A 23400-nucleotide genomic window follows, 5' to 3' on the forward strand; every position below is an offset into this window, starting at 1 on the left:
TAATTATTCTTGTAGTTTTTTATGGTACATGTCTTGAGATCATTTTCTTTGAATACAACAGTGTTTGTTTTTGTAAGTTTTTCTGATGTAAATGTACCAAACGTAAATATTACAAATAAAATTAAAACTTTTCACATAGATTTGTCTAAAATTGAAAATCATTCAATTCAAATAATCCATAAAGTAACAAATAACCTTATTTGTATTTGAACTAAATGTGTATTTCTGTGTTTCAGGAAAGGTTCTGTACCTTATTATCAAAACAGTTATGTATAAATTTGTTAGAAGTTATCCATTACAATTTATATTTGCAAAACAGTTTTTTATGTTATCGTTTTTATAGTTAGAAATCTAAACGTAATATTTTTTATCTGAATAAATTCAAATTATTTTTACATATGTTTTGAAAATTCTAACTTAAATCTACTAAAACTGTTATAAAGTAGGAAGTTTATTTACCAAAAAAAAGTTCAAAAACTAAGTATCCGGATTAAAAAAACATAATACTCTTCACTGATTACTTTAAATGTGAGGTTTTCTCTTTGATATATTGCTAATAGTTATCAGGTTTGAACTAATGTTTACAACAGTTTTAAGTCAGTTTTGTTATTAAGTACTAAAAGTTAAACTGTTGATTGTCTTGGTAGAAAAACTTAACTACCCGGTCAGGATTTGCTTCTCTCTGTTGCCATGGTGACAGAAATATAAAGGAGTAAAAGGATTAATCTTTGTTTCTTTAATAAATATATTTAATATTTTAAACCCCAAGGGGGCTAGGGCCTTGATCTATGGCTTAAAATCTTTCCTTGGATAATATGAATGTATCCTGAAAATTTGAATGCAATCGTTTAGTTGGTTCTCGTGTGATGCTGTTGCATAAAAACAAATTTTCGCATCTATATATAAAATCATTACTGCTTTTTATTTACTATTTTTTGAACTAAGAATCAGTTACAGGACATATTTAAAAAATTCAATTGATTTTTTTCTATAGTCATGCATTTAAAATAGAACATATTTTGATTTTATTCACTTATTTGGATAACTAATTGAAATTGATCTTGATAAATTATGTTTGCTGGTATTCTTAAATTAGAGGATGTGAGTGGCTAACAGCAAATAATCATTTGCGTACATATAAAGAGAAAATGACACGATTTGGCATGCTTAAATGATTTACTCAAACCTTTTAGTATTTTTTTTTAAATGTAGAGAATGAAGTATAAGAAAATATATTATTTTATTGTCCTAAATTTCATTTGATATAAGTATAAGACATTTGTGAAATATTGATTTCATTAAAGGAAATTCAGAAGTTAAGTAGATCAGAACTAAAATTTTATGTAATAAATTGATTTGTAAAATGTAATTCTCTTTATAATCTTATTTATCTAATTTATCCAGCAACATATGTAAGTATGTGCAATGTTGTAAATATAATGTTTCTAATATCTTACAGACTCCAAACATGACTGGACTGGCTCAGATTGGTGGTGGCATGGGAACAGCTAATACATATGGCTACGGGTCCCCAGGAGGAGGTGCTCCACAAGGTGTTGTTACTCCTCAGCAACGTGGTGTTGCATCTAACCTTGCAAGTTTGCAGACTTCCAGGTTTAGTGGTGCTGGAGGTGGTGCTATAGGTATGTTCCTTGAGTAGTGTACTTTAATTACTTAATTTTAAATAGGCATGTAATATAAGGCTAGTGCAGTACTAGTGTACTAAATTTTTTTTTTGTAACTGGAAAATTGTTTTCCAGTTATGATTTTTTTGAAATTCTTTGTTATAAAAATTTAGTTATATTTATTTATAAACAGTAGAAATGTTGAATTTGTATTACTTTTAGAAAAGATTGATTTCCTAAGCTTTTGGTTGTTTTAATAATACTTTTTATCTAATGAACATCAGTTGTAAATATAGATTGTTTCATCATTTAAATTTGAATAATTGTTATTGTATTTTTGTTGTTTATTAGAAGTCTAAATAGTTAAATATTTATATTCAAATTTTGAATAGCTACTGCTGGAGGGGAAGGAGGTATGGCTCCTCAAGCTCAACCTCCAGCTCCATCACCTGCTCAGCCCCAGTCTGGTGCTCCTTCTGGTGGTCAACCTGGTCCAACACAAGCTGCAACACAACAGACACAACCACTGGCTGCTGCTGGACCGGCAGGGCCTGGTGGTACCCCAGCATCTACTTCCACTGCCGATCCAGAAAAGAGAAAGTTGATTCAACAACAGCTAGTACTATTACTGCATGCCCACAAGTGCCAGCGACGAGAAAGCCAAGCAAATGGTGAATCTCAGGTAATTATAAAGTATTATTCACTTGTTAGTGGGTGTTTTTAGTTTTTAAAGCTTTTAACATGCTTCTTTTTTGTGAAAGAATTTTGATGTTTCATAAATAATGTTTTCCTTTGTAATCATTATTTAATATTTTTACTAATCTAAAAATAAACCTTTTATTGTAGCCTGCTAAGAGTCTCTTTTGTGTAATGAATGTACTCGCAACTTATTATTTTTTGTGGTTGCCAGACCAGGGTGTGTTACTAAATAAAATGTGTGCGGGTCTTGAATTGTCTACCCTCCATGTGGTAGCAAAATGTTCAGCTGATGTGCTATTGTGTGTGATACACAATATTTGTAATATATCAAGCTAAGAAGTAATAAAAGTACATTTAAAGAATTGAATTGAAAATTATTTCTTATGTTATTTTAATTTGTAAGTATAATAAAAATATCAAAGCGCGTGTAATAAGTTGTGTTTTCAAACTTGATTTTATCTAAGATGTGATTTATTTTTTATCATTTATTCAGTTTAAAAATGAACTATGTGTTATTGTTATTCACTGAAATTATATTTCTTTACTATATATTTTTTTATTATTAGTTTTTGATGATCTGGAATGATAGTATTAACTTCTAACATAAACTATTAATTTCTATGCAAGGTTTGTTTTATATAGTAGAATTGCATAAAAATTAATTTATCAAATTCATGAAAAGAAATTTCAATTATAAAAAGTCATTAATTTTTTGTCATGTACACTTTTTCCTTTTACAAAGCGTTTTAAATCCTGGAAATGTATTAACCTGTAATGTGACGAGACTAGACAAGGCAGTAATACTTGATCTGTTTTATGTTGTGATGTAGAAGCATATTAATATAAATATTAGTACAGTAATTTTACTGAAAGCGTATAATTAATTTATGTCCTAATTATTATTTCATAGCATAGAATGGCACAAGGATATCGCAAAATAAAATCTTTATCATATAATTTGGATTAATATACATTATGGCTTTTATTTAGTTAAGTTGATGATTAATAAATTAAAATTTACTTTATAATAATAATAATAACAATTTTTAAATAATATAGTTATATATGTATGTGCTTTTAAACAGTTATAATTTTGGAATAAATAATGAATTGGAAACAACTAAAAAAATATTATGTAGGCAGGTTAAAGTTAATAGAATTATATTACAATAGTATTGAAAAAGTATTGCTGTGGAACTGGGTCTGTTACTGCATATTTTGAAATCGTATTTATGTTTAATCAAACTTTATTTTTGGTAAATAATTTTAGCAATTCATTAATATATTATTGCTGTTTTAATAAAAATATTAAGAAATAAATTGCATATCTGTTAGTCAATTAATTCTATGACAACACATCCCTTGCTCTTACTGTAACAACATATCTTTACAACAGAATTTGTTATTATAGACACATTACAGATTTAAAAATTATTGGTTTTCAGCAAGTTTGAGAATTAGCTGTTAATTGTCAACAGTTAAGCCATGTAACTGACAGTACCATTCTAATTTTAATATTAGAATTTCTACTATGTATAAAATATTTTTATAGTATAACTAATTCAGTTAGCTTACAGAATTAAAGTAAACATTCATGTATAAATGTTCAGGTGGCTGACTCACAAACATCTCCTGTAAATCCTGATGCGTATAAAAGAAAGTATGCGATGCTAATATTCAGTAACCATGCACTATTATATTTTACAAAAATTACACATATATTTTAAATTTAAATAGATTAAGAAGCATGTTAAGTAACTAATAAATATTTCTTACCATGTTTGCCACATCTGATAACCCATGAGTACTTAAGTCATTAAGATTTTTTATTGCTATATAGGTTCCTTGAGGTTTTTTAAGAATTATGAATTTGTCAATTGTTCACTAACAGTCAAAGTTCACTAATATTCTAGATTAAATTTCTATGATAATAAATTCAATTCAGTTTTCATCATTTGATTGCGAGATATGTGCAGTGCTGTCAGAATTAAGAGATACAGAGAGAGGCTCAATTTTGTTTTCTGTTATATTATCAAATTCTGAATAATTTGGTTCAAGATTTATACTTGCAAATCACATTGTACACTGAAGCAGAACAACTTCAACTTCGGTTAGCAGTTTTATTTACATCTGAAATCAATGCTGTTGGGATTACTCTGTAATTCACTTTTGTAAGCATTTAAAAGATGTCTTTTTCTGCACGATGTAAGGGATTTTTTCAGAGGGGATGTCAACAATAATTGTGCACTGTTACAGCTGAATCTGTGTCAGACATGGTGTCAAAATAATGATGTAACTCAAGTAATACTGACAAATCTAGGAATATATTACACTCACAATTCAATATATTTAAAAGAATTGCATTATATTAACTTTAAATAACATTAGAGTAGATAAATAAATTAGTAACGGAAACACAAAAATTGAACAAAAGAGTGGTTATATGAAAAGATCAAGGGTTGTAACTGAAACGACAACATTTCATAAATGTTTGATTACATGACTACTGTAGGAGAAATTGTACAGTGACTGATATATGAGTAATAATTATGGAACTAATATTGTCACTATAGTCAATAGTGTTAGTGTCAATGTAGTTATTATCAGTATAGTGATGTATATAGAAATGGCCACGTCATGAATCTGCATTGAGACACTAGACATGACTCGGCAGAATCATGACTAACTCACTCGTACAAACACAACTTTGTTTATTTAACTGAATACAGTATAGTTGATTTACTAGTTGGCTTTGCCATGTAGTAAACGAAGAAACACTTAAGTTTGTTAAAACTTAAAAAAGTTTAAGTAATCTACTTCAAAAGGATATTGGTTATTCTGTGTAGATTGTTAATGATATAGGGGTGACATTTAGTAAAAATAACTTTTTTAAATATAATTTTTTTTTTAATTTCTTTGTAAGAAGTAAAAGCTTAGTTAGATGTATGATAATAATAATAATTATTTATCATGCATATTTTAAAATATGTGATTATTTTTATTTATAAATATATGTAAAATAAATTAAATATATATACATACTTACATGCTATATTTTTTTATTAACATTTTTTAAATTAATTAACATTTCTGTATTTTAGTGTACGCTGCCCCACTGCATGACAATGAAAAATGTTTTAAATCATATGACAACGTGCCAGGCGGGCAAAGCCTGCTCCGTCCCTCATTGTTCATCATCCAGGCAAATAATATCTCACTGGAAACATTGTACTCGCTCAGATTGCCCTGTATGCTTACCATTAAAACAGGCTGATAAAAACAGGAACAATCAAAATGGTATTCATTTAATATATTAATATAAGTTTTGTATTCTAATATTTTAAGTGTGGGTAAATTATCGATGTTTCTTATTAGTCATGTTTTACTGTAAAATAACATCATCATTTATTCTTAAGGAAAAATTTATCTATTTCGTAAATAAATGATAATTTGTCAGAAGTTAGTGCAGAAGTGTAGCTTTTATAGTTATAAAAGAATATTGTTATTTGTAATTTTTACTTTTATAAATTTGAATAAGTCAAAAAAAGTGATAATACAATAATCTAGTTACAGTAAGATTTATACTTTCTGTAAAGGCATTGTAATTGTATGAAGTAGTCATGGTTCGTAGTACATTTGTATTTTCATTTACTTTCTTTTTATTTTCACAGGAAATTATTTAGTATAATTTTGTTCTAAAGATCTGATAATTTTGATAATTACACATTTACATTGTGTAGGATTTCACTCTTTTAATTTTTAATTTGTTTTTTGTGGGTACACAGTTAAGTTAAGAAAATTCAAAGAATATAATTAGTTATGAAAATTAAGACATTTATATTTTACTCTACCTTGCATAGTAAAATGCAAAGAAAACCATGTAACAGTAAATGGATCTATCATATTGAAACCTTTAAAAGCTCTTGCTTTTAATTTCTTTATCTCACTGCACTTACACTTTATTGCTTTCTATCATATAAATATCTATTGTTCTTCTCATGATTTAAAAATATATTCACAGATTTAGGTGACTGTTCAGGAAGTTTTCATGAATTTTGAAATTATATGTATTTACATATATTTTATTTTAGAGTTGTTAATTGTGAATGTCATAATTAGTTAATCTTTCTGTTTTTGTGTTTTTTAATGAATAATTTTATTTTTTCAGCTGTACCTCATCAAGCTCCTAATAGTCAAATAAATCTCTCTGCTTCTGATATGCGAAGAGCATATGATGCACTAGGTATCCAATGTCCAACATCAGGAGGCCAGTTACTGGCTCCTGGTGGTGTTACCCCTCGTCCGACTCGAATGGCTGGTCCACCTGGACCCACACAGCCTCCTCCTGTCCGGGTTCTAGCCCCGACCCAGCCTCAAGGTAATTTTAAAGCTAACTTGTTATTAAAGGTTATTGTAAACATTATTATTGCTATTGTGTATGAATTATTACTGTTATGTACTAAGTACCTGAAGTAGAAATATTTTTTATTCATTAAGAGTAGGAGAAAATAATAATAAAAGAATTGAATAAATGTTGAATAAATCTGCATTTCTTATTCCAAAAGAATTTGACTATGGCTTCCGAAAAATTATTTAAAATCATTGTGAGATAAGTGCAAATGTTTTGTTTGATCAGCTTACCCATGTAATTGTTAAATATAATGATTGTGAGCAGTGATATTTTGTAATAATGGAATGAGAATGTAATATTTTAATAAATGTTTTGTTTGTGATAGTCTTAATCTTTCAAAAAATAATCTCTAATTAAGTGAAGTTAAACATTACTTGAAGGAATGCAATTTTTACATGTCTGACATCAGGGGAAACCAATCAGAAGCCACTTTTTTAAAAAAAATAGTCTAGAAAGTTTAGTTTGAAACTGTTGAAGATAAATTAGTGATTCAGATGGAAGTTGATTGTTACGTATTTGATTTTTATTTGAAGCGAGCAAAAAAAACCAAAACTGTGACATACATGTAATATATATATATATATATATATATGATTAAAGTAATTATACAGACAATTTTTTTTTTTATTTTAATTTTAATTTTTGACTATATATTGTACAATATACGACAATTTTTAATGTTTTAATTTTAATATGTAATTTAAAAAAAAAAAAACATTTTGATTAACTGACGATGAGGGAAACCCTTGAAAATGCTTTTAATGTAAAAGTTGGAGAAACAATAAGATAAGGTAAGAAACATTATTAGATTCTGTACTGCTGGTGGAAAGCTAAGTTTTACTTTTGTCTTTGATATAATTAGTACAGAGGAAGATATGGACAAATACAATAAAAAAAAGAATTAACTTTTTTAAATTAATATATATATATATATATATATTTCTTACAGTATCATAACCAGAATTTGCTCTACAAAATATTAGACATAATAGCATCATTAAAAAAAGTGTCAAAATTTTTTATTGACTAATTAAACATTTATTTATATTAAAATGTAGAGAAAAACTAGGTTTTTAGTATACCACAGTACGTTTCAGTGTGATCACACCTTGCTGACGAGCGAACATCTAAGACATTTTACCTCAGTTCAGCTGTAGTTGGTCATGTCATGTATTGTAATTGCTACAGCAGCAATTGATTCTCTGAAGTGCTGTAGATTATACATTTTTCAACATATAATTTTATTTTTTTAATCTACTTTTAAAAAAATAACAGGAATCAGATCAGGCCTTCTTACTAGCTTAGAAACGGAACTCTCTCCAGATTCAGTGATCGTAAACTATTTTTGTGGCATCTATATGTGCTTAGTTTTCTAGAAACAATCCATTTTCTTTTCTTATGTTGGAAGTCAACCACCAAGTGATTTCTTATTTGATTAGTAGTTAGGCATTTATTTCTCTGTAGAAAAATATTGGAGTAAGAACATACACCAACTTATAAATCTTTGTAAGGTTTTTATTGCCATAATGTTATAATGTTTACCATAATTATTATGCTTTAAAATTAACTGACGATGCAGCTTGTCAACATTGTTTTTGAATACATTTTTTTCCTTTTTACAGATAAGTTATCATTAGCATGAGATAAAAATTATAAAATAAAAAAAATGTTTTATGTTAATTGATTCTGATTATGCTTATTGATTTCTGATTTGTTATTATCTGATTTTCTGTTTTCAGCTGGAGCAGCATATTTTTATTATTTTCATTTTTATCAGTTAATGTAATTTATTTACTAAAAAAAACCTGAGTGGGTTTTTGTATTAATTTATTTCTTTAAATAAATTTAATGATTTTTATGAATTTTTTAATGAGTGTAACATCAAAAAATAGTTTAATTAGTTAAAATGAATTATTTTTTAGTAACAGGGACTGGTGCTGGGCAACAAGTAGTTGCACCAAATGTCAGTCTACCAATGGAAGGTGTCGCTGCTGGAGCACCATCTGCACAACATGGGCCATCAGCTGCTGCACAGACAGCTGCTAGTATTCAACAGTCTGTAGCCAACATGCAGAACACATTATTTGGCCTTTCAAATTCTGATTCACCTAATGCAAATGTAAGTTAAAAAGCTATTATTTCATAAATTTCAATTATATTTTTAAAGTAGATTTTATACCTTAAAAAATTAATTTAGCTAAAAGTAACTAAAAAGTAAATTAATACTGCTGTACTTAGTGCAAGATCATTTATATTAAAAGAAAATCTTAGTTAAAAATATTTCTCCTCCTATCTGTGTTTTCTTCTAAGAGGCGAATCAGCTCCTTCACCACATAATCGTGTCACACGACCATGGGTTAAAGTGTTCTTCATATGTAACGTAAAATAGATGCTGACCATGACATAAACTTTTACCCCCTTTCATATAAAATAAATTATATTTTCATATTTTTTTTTAGGCTTTGTCTTCAAACTTTAAAGATTTCTGTTAGTTTTAAAATGTAGTAATGCATACACTAAAATAAAAAATGTATAAACAAATAAAAGTAAATAAAAATTAAATTAAATGTAAACACAGGAACAAATTCTTCCTATCAAATAATTATTAAATACATGGAAATTATTTAAATCTAATCTACATTAATCGGAATTATATTTTAAAAATGGAAGTAGTATAATTTCAGAATTATTATTACATCTTAAAACTGTTGTAGTTTTTAATGTCATAAATATCCATAAGGCTTGAGATTGAGATATGTAGATGACAGTCTTGTAATTTAAAATACACAATTTAATTCAGAACTTGAAATAATGTATGAAAAATTCAGTATTTTAATGAAATAACATTATATGTATTGAAATTAGAATTTTGTGACTGAATACTTTTTAGTTAGAGATATATCATGAAGTTGAAAAAAATAATTGAAGTTGGAAGTTACAGAAAACAAATTATCCAATTGCAGTTACTCACAATACTTCTTTTATATAAAAAACAGAGCTTAGAACTTTATAATTGACAGAATATAATTACGCAGTAACATAAAGTAAAATTAGTAGAAATAGATATGTAAACAATTTAACATTAACAGCATTACCAAACAATCAACCATTAACATAACATGTTAATTACTTTTAATATAGCTAAAATGAGGGCTAAACAAATATAAAATTGCATATTTTATTTTCCTATGTGTATGTTGCAATCTGTAAGTTGTAAAAAAATTAACAACTTTCAAGAACACATATAACAAGTCTACAAATGTGATAAAGTTAATTGAATGATTTTTTAAAACAAATTCGTATTTAGTGGTAAAAAAGGAAACATTTTAGAAAGCAGTGTTAAAAACATATTAAAAATCTTCAATTATATTTCTTAAAATATTTCTTTAGAAACATGTGTCAAATGAATTGTCAATTTTGGAAATAATTTATTTATGACCATAAAAGAATGAGTGAATCTATATTCATTATTGGAATATGGAATTTTACATAGTGATTTTTCTTATTATTGTTCTCTTATAGATAAAGATTTTGAATACTAACAGTAACTTAATAACCCAATAAATCATAGAGAAAATAATCTTACGAAAAGCTACTGAAATTATTTGTGGTTTATGGTCAACCACAAATAATTAATTTATTAGTAACTACAAATAAGGCAGTATTTTTATATTAAGAAATTTTGTTATATAACAATAAAAGGATAATGAATTCCTCCTCCAAGTCTCTTTGAAGGGAGTGTTTGGGTGTTGTGGTCCTACCAGTACTTTTTCATACATTCAGATCTCTGTATACTTTCTGGTGTTAAAAATGATTGTGTTGTGTTGTGAGTGTGAAATGAATGTTTTTGTCCTTTATATTTTTGTTTAATTAATCTTGTCTGTGGTGTCTTCTGGTGTAAGGCCAGACCCTCTCTTAATTCTCTGATCCGTCTGCATCCGGTCTTTGTGATTTTTGAGTTGAGATTGTACTGAACCAGCTGTTTCAGAGTCTCAAATCTTGCAGCCCCATGATGTGTCCAAGGAATCCTAGTCGCCTCTTATACATTGTATCAGTGATGGGTTCTAACTCTTTCTATATGACTTTGTTGGGCATGATCCATCCACCACTGCTCATCTTTCTGGTACTTATTGTTGATATTGGTTCTTTCAATACATCTCTTGATTTTCTGGAGTCTGCCGGTCTTTGATTGTTCATTCAGGTGGAAGAGTGTTTTTCCTGCATACAAGGCTTCCAGTTTTATAATAGTGTTGTAGTGTTTTATTTTTGTGTTTATGGATAGGTATTTTTTTACTGTTGGTGTACCAGGTTAATTTTTGTGCCATAGCTAGTTTGTTCTTGTTTGGATTGAGGTATTTTGCTATTATTTTTCTGAGGTTTTTAAATTGGATTACTGTTATGACTTTATTACAGTTTGTTTACTTTTTTAATCATATTGGTTTTTTTGTGTGATATTGGGTTCCAGTTTTATTTGCAATATTTTGAAGTTCTCATATCTGTGGTTTAGCTTCGTTGAAGTCGTTTGCTAGCAGTTGCAAGTCGTTGGCAAAACCAAAGCAGTTTGTGTTGACATTTTTGCCTATTTTTATTTTTGTGGGCATTTTTTGAGCCATTATCTCATTACTATTTCCAGAATTACCTTTATTAATAAAAAAAAATAAATATTCCTTATTTGGTTCATGTTTGATGGTATAACTTGCTATTCAACTCTTCATATTCCTTATACACAATTAATAAAGAGGTAAACAGTGTTGTTTTGATGCCAGTTTGTACTATATCCTTTGTACTATAATCAAAAACTACTTGTTTAAAAAAAAATTTGTTTAGCAAACTTCAAAATTTGAATTCTTGACAGTTTATTTTCTGATAAAAAAATTATTTTATTATTATTTAGGAATAAAGGAATTAAACAAAATTAGATATTAAAAATCTACCAAATACTTTTCAGAGTTAGAAATATTTTCCCTTGTCCTGAGTTACAAAATTCTGTTCTTTGGTGGTTGGGTTTCAATTAACCACACATCTCAGGTATGGTCGAACTGAGAATGTACAAGACTACACTTCATTCACACTCATACATATCATCCTCATTCATCCTCTGAAGTATTATCTAAACGGTAGTTACCGGAGGCTAAACAGGAAAAAGAGAGAGTTACAAAATTCAAACTCTAGACAAAGGAAAATATTTCTAACTCTGAAAAGTATTTGGTAGATTTTTAATATCTAATTTTTTTAATTCCTTAGAAAGTAAAACTAATTAATTCTAAAAAAAAAATAATAAAATAAATTTTTTATCAGAAATAAACTGTCAGATTTCGTTAGCAATTAAAAAAATGGGTAATTAATTGTTTATAATAAATCTTTAAAAGTTTGTATTTTGTTATCTACGATGTTGCTGTATTTTAAAAATTGTCACATTCTTTGAACTGAGAAAGTTATCCAAAAATTTACCTCTATGTGAGTTAGCTTTTGCTGTTTGTTCCTCACGCATGCTCATGATTTAAATTGTTTGTTTAATTAGATAATGTTATTCTTTCGTTTGGATATTTTGAGTCACTTTTGTTTTTTAAGTTTGTGTCCTTGGTTGTTTATATGTAAAACTGAATAATAATCACTGACAATAATCGGCTAATATTTCCTGGCAACATTTTCATGTGTTTGGATAAAAAGAGATTATCGCTTTTTTTGCCAGTTAAGATGAGGATGAAATAATGTTGCTTATATCCATGTACCCCCAACTATAATGGGAAACATTAGTCAGTCTGGACACGTTGATTAACAGACACAGGAAACAATCTTTTTAAAATAAATTCTGTAAGCAATTACATAACCATATTTTACTATGTTATATACTTTTTTGATTGCTTTTGGTGAGATATCTTACTTTGTCTGTACACAAATATATAAATTTTAAATTAAATACAGAGTTAAAAAATTACATTGCAGAAAAGTATGTTTATACTTGTTACTGATAAAAATCTTTACATCAGTAACTGATGTAAAATGTTTATATTATGACTGAGATTGTAAATATACCTCTTTAACTTTTAATTTGCTATGTTTTTAATTCAAATTTTTTATGTTCATACCTTCTACAAAGTAGAGATCTCTGAAAGCATTAAACAACAAAAAAACAGAGGGGAAAAATAAGTGAATGAGAATTCATTTTTACAAAGAAGAAGTGTCCAGTAATAATTACTGGGCTTTCTCTTCATTTATTATACAGGGCTGATTAGCATGAAGTACAATCTTATTCAGTTTACCTAAATATTAGAACAATTTTTTGACTCTATTAAATAATAAAACATTAACATCTGATTGTGATGATCTAATATAAATAAAATTCTTCATCGTATAATAATTAATTTCTGTGGCAGCATTTTAGAATACTTTTCTACATAGAATTCTGTTCAATTATTCATTTTTCTTGTAATACAGAATATGAAGAAGAGTATCTTCAATAAAAGTACTGTATCCTTTCTGGACTTTTCTGATTTGCATGCGGCCTTTTTGATAATTGCTAAAAAAAAATTTGCAGCTTTATTACTCCTTTACTAGTGCTCTGTAAAATGTAATGACAACCATTTCTGATCTCTCACTTTTCATTTATTCTATCATTTAAAAATGTTTTAGTTTCTAATTTTTTATTAATTTAACATTGAACATTATTTCAAACATTGATAAAATTAATTAAAATTGAGTAATTAATTAAAATTAATTACTTTCGTTATTGAACATTTATATGAATCAAGTTTCTGACTGAACTGATATTCACACCCTAGGCAAATTTTATAATTTCATTTCATTTTTTGGTTTCTAAGTCAATTAAAAAAATAATATACAAATCATGCCCTGTATAACCAGAAACAAGCGTTATACTTTGTTTTGGAAAAATTAACATAGCCAATGTTTTAGAACACTTTCAGCAAATATCCATTTAATTTGTTAATTTTGATATTTAAATGCATCTAAAAGATGCTTAAACAAATTTTTGTTCACTGAAACTTAATTTTTTTGTCCTAAGTACAATACTCTGGTAGTCAGCTGCTTTAAAACTTTAAATTTTCACTGATATTATTATCAGCCAGTGCCAACAACTACATCTCTAAAAGTCAAATTTCGTTTAAAATTCCATTACTGTTATAAAATATCAAGTCATATTTTAAGCTTTAACTTATAAAATATCAAGTCATTTTAAGCTTTAACTTAAAGAATACATTAAGTCCACATACTCTTTCTGTGATTTTCAAATACATCCATTGGTAATAAAAAAAAATCCTTTACTTTTACTTTCCTGGCTGTAGTAACATATGTTGCTGTAGCAGCTTAGCTATAACAGGAAAGTTAAAATCTGTAAAATAAATTAAAAAAAAATTTTTTTCAAGTTTGATGCCTTAAGAGAGATATTTAAAAAAATTATAAATTATCTGCAAAAAATGTTTTTATTCTAATGCTCCCAAGTCCAAAAAAATCTTATTTTCTTCAGGTGGATGTTTATGTATGTATATATGTACATGTGTATGTTGGCTTGCGTTACTCTGACTTCATTGGTGTATTTTCTTCAAACTTTGTAGACAGGTACTACCTTAGGGGAACGAAAGAATTATTAACTTTTTGCAAAAACTGGAAAAAAGGGTGGGGAGGTGTTTTGACCGAAATAAAATTACAAATTACTGGAGAATTCTAGCAAAAACTGTTTTTTTACAAAAGTTGAATTTTTTTTTTATCAAGATCACAAATTTCCAAAAAAATTATTTAATTATTCTCCCTTGCCAAAAAAGTCATATCTTGCTTTAGAAAAGAAGTTAGTGGGAGTTTTTTGCATTTATGTTTTCCACTTAAATAGGCCTTCAAACCACTATAACAATTCTTTTTCCATCCCACCCTAATGGTCTGTGGTAACAAAAAATATTATTTTAATTTAAAAAAAATAGTTTTAAATCTAAATACATCTCACAAGTTATCCATTGCATTTAAAATGTAAAAGTCCTAGGTTTTTATGGTCCTCTTTAGTATTTCTTGAAAAAAAATAATAAACCAAAAAATTTCACCCCTTCGTAGAAAATTACAATTTTGTTTATTTAGAATTACGCTAATGTATTTTTTCTTAAAGTAACAAAAAACTTTTTATTTTTTATCATTAGCACTGAAGGTTTTTTCTTAAAAATTAGTTTTACCCAAATGCTTCCTCTTGAGTATGGGAACCTCAAAATGAAAATTGTTTTCATAATTTCAGATTTTTAATGCTCAAAGCATACATTGTTAAACAATAAAGTCATTAAAATAACTTATACCCCGTCTGTAAAGGGGGAGCTCCAAATTTAAAAAAAATTGAAAAACTTAGTAAATTTTGATTTTTATTTATTTAAAATTAATTTTAGTGAATGTTTTAACTGTTTGCGGGTGGTGATGTTTTATGGCTGTAGCCAGAAGACATTTTCAGAAAAACAGTTGATGCAAAAACTATTCAAAGTAACTTAACACGGATTGATGTATAAAAACAGCATTATACATTGTGTTTTTGCTGAATTCTGATACCAATCCGGTTAAGGAACAATGTTTAATTATCTTGTGAGAAAAAGCTTATGTGAAAACGGCACAAGTCTCACTGAGCGCACTATAATTTGTAAACTATAGGTGATGATTTTGGTTATATTTTACCTTTTCATGTAAAAAACACTGAATAATAATAGTAACAGTAGTAGTAATGTTGATGGTAATATAAAAACAGCAATTTTGAAGAAGTTGTATACATAGGCAGGGAATAGTATAGTATGGTTTTATTATAATAATAATAATAATAATAATATAAATATTTTTATTCATTTCCTTCTCAATCTTTGTCTCAAAAATGTTGTTTGAATTCAAATAAAGCAAGCAAAAAATGAAGTTTTGGAAGGAACAGTTTGTAAACAAGTTACTTAAAAATGAGCAAAAACACAAAAAAATACACACATCTTGTTACATATGCACGGTCATTGAACTCTCTGATAACTGAAGTAAAATGGTTTCCAATCGCATTATATAAGGAATTCTCATCTCAAAATGATAGAAAGAACATCTCCTGCCATCTCGTGGAATTAAACTACATGAAGACAAGTAGCCAGTCATATTCAGACCCATATATGGGTTTCCAGTGTAAGTACAGGTAGTCCATATGTGGGCTTCTGCCTGTCAAGGGTTAATCATTATCAAAAGCCCCCCCCCCCCCCAAGTAGCTTAAAATGAATGTATTGAAAGTACTTTTTAGCTTAATCAGCAAATTTTTCAAAAATCAATTTTATAACTTAATTGGACTAGCTGGGAAAGTTATATACAGTTCATTTCAAGCTTTTTTTATCATACTAAAATAAAAATTAGTTTTACTTTTATCTTATTTCCTTTTAACATTATCAGTAATAGAAATATTAATTGACAGATTTTATTGATTGTTAAGAGAACAATTCTTGATAAGAAGAATGGAATTAAATGATAAATTGGCTGCTTTCCGGTAGACTCTTCAAATCCTAAAAGGTGAAATCATTAAAAACTAGTTATTGTCATTAAACATTCTGTTATTGAACTCCAACTTGGCTATCTTTTCTTAATTTTACTTTCCTGGCATCATAACTCTAGAGCTATGCTGCAAAAAGGAAAGTATGGTAATCAGTCAAAAATGGGGTGTGGGGTTCTTTATTTCTTGAAATTACATGACCCAGGGGGTTACAAAAACCCAAAATAGGTGATGTAATGTTCATACATTTGTACACATGTAAGTGTATTGATTGGGCTGTTGGAAACTTAACTTTTGACTGTATAAATTGATCTTGATGAAGTTTTGTTTTGAGTCATGTATTTATTTAATAGATAATATAACAATGAATGAAAGCTATTAATTTATTATACTAAAAAATTTATTATAAAATAACAATTATCATTTGTGTGTAGTTAAGCACAGCTGACAACCGTTTAGCAAGCCTGCAATTGCCAGCTGGTCTCCAACCTGGCCAAGTGACAGCTACTCCTGTACAGGGTACCAAGGAATGGCATCAATCTGTAACATCTGATCTCAGAAGCTACCTCGTCCAAAAACTGTGAGTTAAGCAGATAGTAGATTTAAAAAAAAATTATTTTAAGTAATATTGACTGATCTGATAAAAGATTAATAGTCTTAGTGAGTTTGAACTCAATTTTCAAAAATCTAGCATAAAGATAATTAAAGAATTTAAGTCAGTGAAAGTGAATGGAGGATTATAGTCGCAAATTAAGTGTGCTACTTGAGATTGATTCAAATCTTAATAAAAGAGGTTAGTACGGATGTACAGGCTGTCCCATGAAAAAAACAGAGAAATTTCAGGACATGTTCTACTGGTGAAGATAATGAAAAAAGTTCATATAAACATAGGGCTGGAAACACTTAGTTTTTTGAGTTACGGCTCGTGAAAGATTTTGCCTGGATTTCAGCTCTTCTAATAAAAAAAGCCCTACTGTAATTTTTAGGACCCAAACTAAGGAGTAAAGTTGGTGGTTTCTTATGTAATTTGAGCTGGGAAGTAGGATAAAACAGGTCCCAGAACTGCAACTCCAGCAGTTTTTAAGATATCCAACATAAAACACAGATTCGGTGTCAAAAAACAGTTTTTTTTAGGTTTGTAGTACAGTATCTTTGTTAAATAACTAATGAATGCAGAAGATTTAGTATTAGTAACAAAACTTGTAGTAGAATTTGTAATTCTAAGAAAATTAAAAATCAATTTTGCTTCCATAAAAATCAGGTTTTTATTAAAGTAAAAAAGATGAATTAGACAAAATCAAATTCTTTCTATGCATAATTAACATTCTTTATGTAGCAAAACAAAGGAAAAAATAAAGTACAGGAAATTATAAATGGCAACAGAATAACAAACTTCAGTTACGGTATTGTTTGAAATTCCCTTCTTCTCAATGTAAAAAAGACTTTGCCTGACAAAATATTTCCGGTGGCTTTCCATATCATCTTGTGTTGTTTCATATAAATTCAATAGTATTTTGTATTTTAACAAGTAACTCTTCTTAAATATTAACTTTGTTGGTATACTGTTGTTTTCAAATGGCCCCAAATGAAGTAATCTTGTGGGGTTATGTCAGGTGATTGTGGTGGTCAATCGACTGGTTCACCACGTCCAGTCCAGTTTAAGAAATTAGAATTCAAGTGATTTCCAGCTACTAAGAAAAATTTTGGTGTTGCATCACTGTGCTGGAAAATCATTTGCAATCTAGTTTGATTCATACTTTGAATCCATCTTCCAGGAAATCTCTCTTGATATTCCCATTGAGCAGCTTCAGAATTACCATTACAAAATCCATTAACAAAACTTGTATCGTCATATTCCTCGCTAGAAAATTGAAACAGCATTTTTACACTACAATATGATAATACTACTCTTCCTTTATCCGTATGATAATTTATGACACAGATTCAAGTGAAGTACACAATTTTCATTGTTGATCAGCTGTTAGTATTGCCAATCTATACAATAAAATATTTTTAAATATTTCTGAAGTAATATTTATTACATTTAACATTTATTTCTGAAGCATACATTTTAGTTTAGTTTTTTTACTTAATTATTTTGTTTTACCCGTGTAAATTATTGAATGAACAGCTAAGAAAATTGTTTTAATTTTTTTATTTAAAAAAAAATTATTTTCAGTAATTAGTGTTTTTCTTTTTAAATGAATGTTTATTAGGAATAGAACGAATAATACGATTTTCTGCCTATCTTTTGTCTATTTTGCTTCAATAAAAACCTGATTTTAAAAGTCTTAATTTACTTTTTATTGGCTGTGTTTACTCAATTTTTTATAATTTAATTCTCCACCAGTTTTGTTATCACATCTTCTATATTTATTAGTCATTTAACAAAGCTATTGTACTAAAAACCTAAAAAAACTTGTCTTTTGATACTCAATTTTATGTTTTATGTCAGCTAACTTAAAAACTACTGGTTACAGGTTTGGGATCTGTTTTATTCATTTTCCAGCTCAAATTATGTAAGAAACCACCAACTTTACTCCTTAATTTAGGTCCCAAAAATTACAGTAGGGCTTCTTTTTATTAGAAGAGCTGAAATCCAGGCAAAATATTTCACTAGCCATTACTCGGAAAAACAAAGTCCTATGTTTCCAAACCTATGTTTATATGATTTTTTTTTCTTCATTATTTTCACCAGTAGAACATGTCCAGAAAGTATCTTAGTTTCTTTCTGGGATACCCTGCATTGGTTTTAAATTATTTAAAACCAACTCTGGCATTGTTAAAATAATTTAAAAAAAAGTTTATAGGAAGAGAGAATTAAATAATTTTTAGCAAAATTTATAAGAATGTCTTATAGCTTATAAGAAAGGTACTATATGGATTTGGTGCCAGGATGTTGACTACTTCAGTAATTGCAAAAAGTTTTTATATATGTAGTGATACATACTATGAGTTTATATGGTTAATTGAAATAATTTTAATTTTTATTTAATGATTTACTAAAAATCATTAAATGATAAGTACGAGGGTTATTTTTTTCAAGGTCCGATCGGTCACGGAATTAAAACCACAGTGAAAGTAAAAAATTTTTTATTTGTAACAAGTACTTACATAGTTAACGCTATTTCTCTACATAGTCGCCACTCTGATTTAGACATTTGTCGTAATGTGGGACCAACTTTCCAATACCCTCATCATAGAACGGAGTCGCCTGTGTTTTCAGCCATGTTTCTACGTTGGTGTGCAGCTTGATGTCTGTGCCAAAATGTTGTCCTCCTAGCTAGCGTTTCATGTGAGCAAAGAGGTGAAAATCGGATGGAGCCAAGTGCAGGCTGTATGGTGGGTGATCAAACAGTTCCGAATGAAAACGCTGCAGGAGCTTCTTTGTTACAGCTGCAGTGTGTGGCCGAGCATTGTCATGGAGAAAGACAATGCCTGATGACAACATTCCTCTTTGCTTATTCTGAATTGCTCTTTGTAGACGTTGAAGAGTCACGCAGTATGAGGCTGCAGTGATGGTCGTGCCAGGTTCCATGAATTCCACCAAGAGAACTCCATTCTGGTCTCAGAACACAGTACTTTCTGTTGGAGAAGGTTCTCTTGAACTTTTTTGGTATACTAGGAGAATGAGAATGCATCCACTGTTTGGATTGTTCTTTTGTTTCTTCAGTTTCGAAATGGACCCATATCTCGTCCCCTGTGACAATTTGTTCAAAAAATCTTCTTCATTGGGGTAGCGCTGGAGAAACGTTAGGGAGGCGTTCATTCTCATTGTTTTGTGATGGTCAGACAGGATCTTGGGAACCCATCTCGCACACAATTCGTGGTACTGAAGTCTTTCACTCACAATGGTATAGAGAGCTGACATTAAAATTTCAGGAAACAAATCACTCAATACAGAAATTGTGAACCGATGATTTTCTCGAATTGCCTCATCCACTGGCTCAATAAGATCATCGGTTGATACTCGCTTCCTTCCCTGACCGCCTGCATCATGAACATCTCTACGTCCTGCTTTAAAATTCCTGCTTGTTGCACTTTGCTGTCACTCATCGAAGTTTCGCCACACACATTACTTCTTCATCGATGAATTTCAGCTGCATTACACCCGTCAGCATGAAGAAATCGAATTACCGCATGCACTTCACACTTGGCAGGAGAGGCTATTGTTGTAGACATGTTTACGTGCTAGCTGTGTGTTCAGAACTAAATGAAGTGATGCAGCGTGATTGAAGACCATATTAGAGACACTGCACAACACATATGCGCAAAGGTTCATCCGATTTTTGCACGGGTTTTTATTTTGCGACTGATCGGACCTTGAAAAAAAAATAACTCATATGAAAGAACGTAAATAAATCCACTAAGGTTGTCAACAGGATAACGATATCTGCATTGGGAACAAAACAAAATATTATTTACCTTAATGCTTTGAGTATAAAAATTTTACCATGTGCAAAAGATAAAAGCAAAAGCCAACAACAAAAGCAGAAGTCAACCAACAATTTTTTGAATAGAAAATTTATACTATCAAAAACACTATTGTTGTAAGTATACATAATAAGTGTACAGAGGGTTAACATGAACCAAAATAAAATAATAGTAGTAGTAGTAGTAGTAAAATTTTCTATCGTAAGGTAATGTAAATAATAATGTAACAAATATGCTTCTGAATAAGAATGCTTGTTGAAAATATATTTTTGTCAACAAGCACAAACAGTCCTTTTCAAATGAGATCAAGAGCAAATAGTTGTCCTACTATCATTTCAAGTACACAAAAAAATGTTCTTTATAATCTAGTGTTATTATCTAAAGCTGTGTAAAGAACTAAAAAAGGTAATAGCTATGTTAAGTTACTTTTCTTTAAGTAGTGTTATTATGTAGAGCACTATTTCTCGGTTCCATTATTCTGAAATATTTGTTCATTTTTTTTTATTTTGAAAATATTCTCAAACCGTAACTTATTACTATTTCATGTTAAAAGACATATTTATAGAACTTTGAAGTAATATTTTGTTGTTTTAATTAATATTGTATGTTATTAAATAAAGTTATTTTTTTAGTAATTATTTTTGTTCTTTACAGAGTGCAGGCTATATTTCCCACCCCAGATCCATCAGCGATGCTGGATAAACGTATGCATAATCTAGTTGCTTATGCTAGAAAAGTTGAAGGTGATATGTATGAAATGGCCAATTCTAGGGTGAGTGCTATTGATGCATTGAATTTTTATTTATTTTTGGTTAGTATTGATCTTAAATATTGCTGATATTGATTACTGTGCTGAACAAGAACTCTGTGTATTCTATAACAATCAATGCATCTACTACTGTGTAAAAACACCTGATAAAAGTAAGAAGATAAGCTGCATTTACATAGCTTGCATTTCTATTACTTAATTAAAAAATTAAGTAATGTAATTGATCACTTTCAGTAACAAAAGAGACATAGGTAGAAGTAAATTTAAAATAATGAATATTTGTGCATATATATATATATATATATATATATATATATATATATATATATATATATATATGTCGCTCAGAAACCAATGTGGTTGTTAAGTCCAGAAAACAAAAATTGAGAAAATTGTTTTTAATTCATTCATTTAAAAAATTTTTGGTTTATTAATTTGATCAGAAAAGTATATAAATTATTTTTTGTTATGGTAGTAGGCTCTGTAACAAAACAAGATATGTAAATGAAATGTAAGTTTTGGGACAATGGCAGCATGTTTAGGACATACTTTTTGGCAGCTGAAAAAGATAAGAAATTTATGTAAAAATAATACAATAACATGTTGTCATAAGTTTTATGTCATCGTAACAAACATCATTTTCTTCCGAATTATCTAAATCTAAATTTTGATCTACACTTGTACGTAATGTCCTGTAAAAGTCATGTTTTATTGGAGATATATACTTTAATAAATTCATCATGTCTTTTTTTGTTTCTTTTGGAATTGTTTAACAATTAGGATACAATAATGGTTGATCTATATTTTTTTCAAGATTGCTGGCCTACCTGTTTTTGGTTTTTTATGTCAATTACATGAAAGGTAATTCATCCTCGTCAAAATTATATTTGAACATAATGCTTGCTTGGGTTTGACCTTTCTAGTTTTATCCACTGAATATTAAGCCAATTGACTTTAGTCCACTTGTAATAGCATTCTGCTGGTAATAGCATCCTCCAATGGTTTTGTGGAAAGGAAATCTTGGTGATTCATTTTGACAATGCTGAAAGGGTTTTTTCTTTTACTATTTTGAATTATGTTATACCAGTTACTAGGATTATAAATATATTGATTTTTTATTTTCATGAGCTTTTATAACTGCAAAATCAGCGTCCGGGGAAGTAACTGTGCCCATTTAATAAAAATTTAAGCTCAATTGATTCAGCTTTTATGCCTTCACTCTGAATCAGTTTCAGTAAACTTAATACAGCTTTGCATTTCGATTGTGTCCTGTACACGAATCTGAATACATTATAATTTTTAGGAAATCCGTTGTATATAATTTAGTGTGTTTAGTAGTTAAACATGATGATACTTCTTATGAACCCTGCGATCCTTGGGTTGTTACAGGCCAAACATACATGTAGCCCTTGTTAATCTTGATCACGACAACCAAGATTATGTACATGTAAGTTCTCTTGTAATAAGCCACTGATGTGGAGAGTTTTGGAAATGGTAATGCTTTTTCTAAATAAAAACTAAACATGTCCATTTCATCTGAAGCTGTTAATCGATCATTAACCATACTATTACGGGCAATTTCTGCATTTTGCAAGTGTTTTTGCATTCAACTTCAGCCGCATGTTTTTCTTCATCTATTGTAGACACATCCTTGTAGATTGTGTGTTATGTGACATTGCATTGTAAATTTAAATTAGAAGCTAATATCTGAGATATTCAAGGAAACAATATGATGATGCTATTGAATATCTTGTTGTTTCTTAAGGCTGTGCATCTGTATTCGACAATTTAATAATTTTTTTTTTCTGTAGTAATGTGTTAGTTTGTTCTCGACGATGATAATTCAAAAGTTTTTTCACCCTTCTAAAAAAAAAGAAAAATATATAAATTGTTTGCATTTTTTGACAAAGAAAATGACACCTTATTTATTTAAATCCATTCATAAGTAACAAAGTTATCACTTAGAGTG

The 23400-nt window shown here is 28.6% G+C and overlaps 1 protein-coding gene across 5 annotated transcripts in view; it reads left to right on the forward strand.

The window, feature by feature from the left end:
- The window catches only part of nej (CREB binding protein nejire), a 162103-nt gene that overhangs the window by 21567 nt on the left and 117136 nt on the right, over positions 1–23400 (forward strand). For all 5 annotated transcript variants that reach the window (XM_075358428.1, XM_075358430.1, XM_075358429.1 and 2 more), the window contains 7 exons: positions 1460–1643; positions 2018–2307; positions 5426–5621; positions 6493–6702; positions 8658–8854; positions 16663–16808; positions 21317–21434. In XM_075358428.1, coding sequence (XP_075214543.1) covers positions 1460–1643; positions 2018–2307; positions 5426–5621; positions 6493–6702; positions 8658–8854; positions 16663–16808; positions 21317–21434 — 1341 coding nt within the window. The remainder of the gene's footprint in view (positions 1–1459; positions 1644–2017; positions 2308–5425; positions 5622–6492; positions 6703–8657; positions 8855–16662; positions 16809–21316; positions 21435–23400) is intronic.

This window comes from Lycorma delicatula, chromosome 2 (genome assembly GCF_047948215.1).
Source record: "Lycorma delicatula isolate Av1 chromosome 2, ASM4794821v1, whole genome shotgun sequence".
Lineage (NCBI taxonomy): Eukaryota > Metazoa > Arthropoda > Insecta > Hemiptera > Fulgoridae > Lycorma > Lycorma delicatula.